Source organism: Nicotiana tabacum, chromosome 22 (assembly GCF_000715075.1).
Source record: "Nicotiana tabacum cultivar K326 chromosome 22, ASM71507v2, whole genome shotgun sequence".
In the NCBI taxonomy this organism is placed as follows: domain Eukaryota; kingdom Viridiplantae; phylum Streptophyta; class Magnoliopsida; order Solanales; family Solanaceae; genus Nicotiana; species Nicotiana tabacum.
Genome location: NC_134101.1, coordinates 68,084,971 through 68,088,985, shown reverse-complemented (window position 1 = coordinate 68,088,985; position 4,015 = coordinate 68,084,971). Strand labels below are relative to the sequence as shown.

At 39.0% G+C, this 4,015-nt stretch overlaps 1 protein-coding gene across 1 annotated transcript; it reads right to left on the bottom strand.

Moving 5' to 3' along the window:
* Positions 1-1,217: 1,217 nt before the first annotated feature.
* On the bottom strand, positions 1,218-3,734 carry LOC107777472 (putative protein phosphatase 2C 24). The gene is made up of 4 exons (XM_016597502.2): positions 3,051-3,734; positions 2,287-2,601; positions 2,058-2,163; positions 1,218-1,939 (listed from the first exon to the last, which is right to left on the bottom strand). The coding sequence occupies exons 1-4, from the start codon at positions 3,537-3,539 to the stop codon at positions 1,611-1,613; spliced, it is 1,239 nt and encodes a 412-aa protein (XP_016452988.1). The 5' UTR covers positions 3,540-3,734; the 3' UTR covers positions 1,218-1,610.
* Between the last annotated feature and the right edge of the window lie 281 nt (positions 3,735-4,015).

The window sequence follows — 4,015 nt, the reverse complement described above, 5'->3', positions numbered from 1 at the left end:
AAAGCGACTCAGTGATCGCAATTGCGACAAACACCCAGGCCAGGCCATCATCGAAAATTCGTTAGGGAGTTCGCAAATGCGAACTCTTCAGGCCACTATGCTCTTCGCAAATGCTAGCATGAAGCTCGCAAATGCGGCTTTCGCAAATGCGAGATTTGAGCACCAGCAAAAATCTGATCTCCTATGAACTCTCCGAAACGCGTCCGAAACTCACCCGAGCCTCGGGACTCTAAATCAAACATGCACACAAGTCCAAAAATATCATACGAACTCGCACGCGCAATCAAAATACCAAGATGATACCTAGAACTACGAATCGGACACCAAAACGAATGAAATTTTCAAAGAAACTTAAGAGCATGCAAATTTACAACCGGACGCCTGAATCACGTCAAATCAACTCTGTTTTGCACCAAATTTTGCAGGCAAGTCATAAATACCGAAATGAACCTATACCAAATTTCGGAATCGAAATCCGAAGTGGGTAGCAACAAAGTCAACCTACGGTCAAACTTAGGAATTCTTTAAACCTTCAATCTACTAATTTTCAACAAAACACGTTAAATCAAGCTAAGAGACTTCTAAATTCGATTCCAGGCATATGCCCAAGTCCCAAATCACGATACAGACTCACCGGGATCGTCAAAATACTGATCCGGGTCCGTTTACACAGAATGTTACCGTAGTGAACTCAAATGAGTTTTAAGGCAAAGTTTCACATTTTCATCAATTTCTCACATAAATTTTTTCGAAAAAAGACACGGACTGCGCACGCATATCGAGAAAGGCTAAATAGAGCTATTCGACGTTTCAGAATACAGAAATGAACGGCGTTTCAGAATACAAAAATAAACGATAAAACTATAAATGACCTTTCGAGTCATCACACCTTTAAGTTTTGGTAACACCGTCTTATCATACAAAACACCGAAAACAAATTTCTATTTCAACCTGCCCCATTACGATACGTGACATCCTCTCATCAATTTCTTCATCCTCTTGTATAACCACACATTTTTTCTAAAATATTTGGGGGTAGGGAAAGAGAGAACGGAGAGAAAATCGATCTTTTATCAACAGGTAAAAAATCAACTAGCCAAACAACGGAACGATTAAAATATCCCAAATTTTTTAAAATAAAAGTTCTACCTGATAGATCGATCGTTAGGATGCAAGCTTAGCTTAACATAACAGCCATAAACAGTTCCAGCGAGAGGGATCAAGAAGATTTGAATCTTATTAGAAGAAACAGCAAATTACTTCAAAACCTTACCAAGGAAATTTTTAGCTTTTTTGCATTTGCAAACTAGACATAATAGTTTTACTTTGTACACATGCTCTCCTCGCTAATTTGTGTCTATTTTTCAAGTTGAAGATAGTAAAGGACAACGAATCCTAAAACGCACTCTCTCTCTCTCTCCCCCTCCTTTGAGGAAATTCCCTCCTTCCACCCCACCCCCCCCCCCCCCAAAAAAAAACAAATTTCAACTGTCTAAGAACTAATCTAAAAAAAGACACCCAAAAAGGAGGAAAAAAACCCCCCTAAAATGTGACATTAAATAAAAGATGCAAACGTAAAAATTCCAAAAAAGACGGGACTCTGACATGCACTAGGAGTTCCTCCTCAGATCAACCACGACAACGCTGACGTTGTCCGAACTCCGCCTCGCCAGGGCTAGTTTAGTCAAAAGCATAGACGCATCGGAGCAACTCTGGTCGGGATTCTCCCCGCCGGCTACATTTTCCGGCATAGATGCCGCCGCAGTCGATACAGGTGCCTTCCCTTTCAGGCACATTCCGGCAACGCCGCATGCAGTATCGTTTGACACTACATCCCACAATCCGTCGCTTGCCAGAATTAAACAGTCATCTTCCGCCGTTCGATCCGTTATTGTCACCTCTGGCTCGCATATCACATACGGCTTCAAATAGTTATCACCTGCATATCATGAACAATCACGCAACTTCAGGATACTCTTAACTAAGAGGAAAGCAGCCCGATATATCTACCGACTTACAATTATAATCTGTCAATATGATAAATTTTTTCCACTTACCAATGGCTCTTGACATAGCCAAAACGCCTGAAACGCGAGGACCATCCCAATAAATTACTCTGCCACCAGCTTCTTGAATCCGGTTTAGCTCATCTGGACGATCCGGCTGCAACATATACCCATAAATTAATTAATTACTAGTTGACAGAAAAATAATCAAAGCTTCTTGCTTATCATCACAAATTTATTTGTATATTGTGGATTAGGGAAAAGAACTAAAGAGAATTACCTTTTGATCGTTAGAGAGAGGGATGGCTTTGCCATTTCGGCAAAGAACAGCTCTAGAATCGCCACAATTGGCAACGATAATCTTATCGGCCGTTACAACAGCAACTACCGCCGTTGAACCGACGGCGTCACATTCCGGCGTATGAAGCTCGCACCGACACGTGGCACGGATCATGCTCTTGTTCCATGCAATTACTTCCTTGTCCATACGATTAAAGCTTCGGTCCATTGCAAGCTCCCACTCGTCATTTCCTTCGTTATTTTCCAGCTCTTCTTTCACCAGCTCGTGTAATCGCTCTTCACACTTCGTCGCAACCTACAAAATCACACAAATATCATAAGAATTCGACTTTTACATACTCATAAAATAATCTTTACACGATAATTGTGCATGATTTAAGAACTCAATACCTGAAAAATAAGTCGGTGACATACAACTAGTGCTACAACTAGAGCCATATATGCACATATAGCATGTAAATTTGAACCTAACATTTTCGACACCAAATTACAACCAGTATTAAATTATGAACTCATAATTTTAAAAGTATAACATATTCACTGTTAAAAATTTAAAGATTGAATTCTTCAATTTTAAATTTTGAATAGATCAATACGTACCGATCTATGATACTATTTTTTTTTTAAATTGTTACTTGGTACATACTAGAAGTTAAATCAATAAAGATAGCACACGGGCACATTTGATAATCTCCGGAAACTTCATAGAAAAGAGAAAGATGAGAATTTTGGTTGTTAACGTACATGAGAACATCCATGACCATCATATACGGCAAAGTAATGCAATTCTGCACTGTTTTCCTGTTTCATTTGGCAAAAAGATGGATGAATCGCCACCGCATCTTCCATATCTCTCCTCCGTCCACAAACTGAGGCGAACCCGAATTTTGGACTCGCCACTGACTGAACAAGAAGAGTCGAATTATTCAAAGGACTCAAAATTGGAGCCAAAATAATAGTTGGCGGTGACCCTTTAGTCACTAATCTCACTTGGTCTTCATCGTCGGTGCTAGAATTGTCTACAGCGTTATCACAGAATCTTGAAACAGAGGTGGAACAAAGCTCTAATTTTGGACGTTTAATTATTCCGTTCTCTGTTTCTGGTGGAGTTACACCGGCAATAAATTTTAACTTGCGGAGCTCCATTCTCCTCCGCCTCGACGCCCGTGAACTTGACTCGCACGGCGGCGATGCCTCGGTTTCAGTGACTACTCCAGAGCAGACCTCTGCCATTCACTTCTATAACAACCCTTTAAATATGCTTCACTTTCACAAGTTATATGGAGGGTCAATCTAAAGAAGCCGCCTTCAATTTCAAGAATCCAACCCAGAAATATACCCAATTTACAGAACAAATTGCCACGACCAATAAGCACAGAAAGCGAAGAAATGAAACGAAAGAGAATAGAAATAGAAATAAATATTGCCAAGGCAAGAAGACCGACGTATCTAATAAAGGAAAATCTAGTACAGTATTTGATTTCATGTGACTCGACGTGGCACTATTTTAGTTTTTCTAAACAAAATAAAAATAATTATTCTTTAAAATATTATTTTCTATATCTATTAAATTTTGAATAAATTTCTTTTACAAAAATAACATAAAATGTTTAACACCGTAACTCAAAATCAAATTATTCTGAAATTATAATTTATAACTAGGATCATAATCCTTAAACTATAATTAGGATAAATAATTCTACCTTCAA

Excerpts from the sequence above, each read along its gene's own strand:
- LOC107777472 (XM_016597502.2), bottom strand. The coding sequence starts at position 3,539 with ATGGCAGAGGTCTGCTCTGGAGTAGTCACTGAAACCGAGGCATCGCCG. Across the intron at positions 2,602-3,050 it reads ATGGTCATGGATGTTCTCAT|GTTGCGACGAAGTGTGAAGA; the intron begins GTACGTTAACAA and ends GTGATTTTGTAG. Across the intron at positions 1,940-2,057 it reads GGCTATGTCAAGAGCCATTG|GTGATAACTATTTGAAGCCG; the intron begins GTAAGTGGAAAA and ends CATGATATGCAG.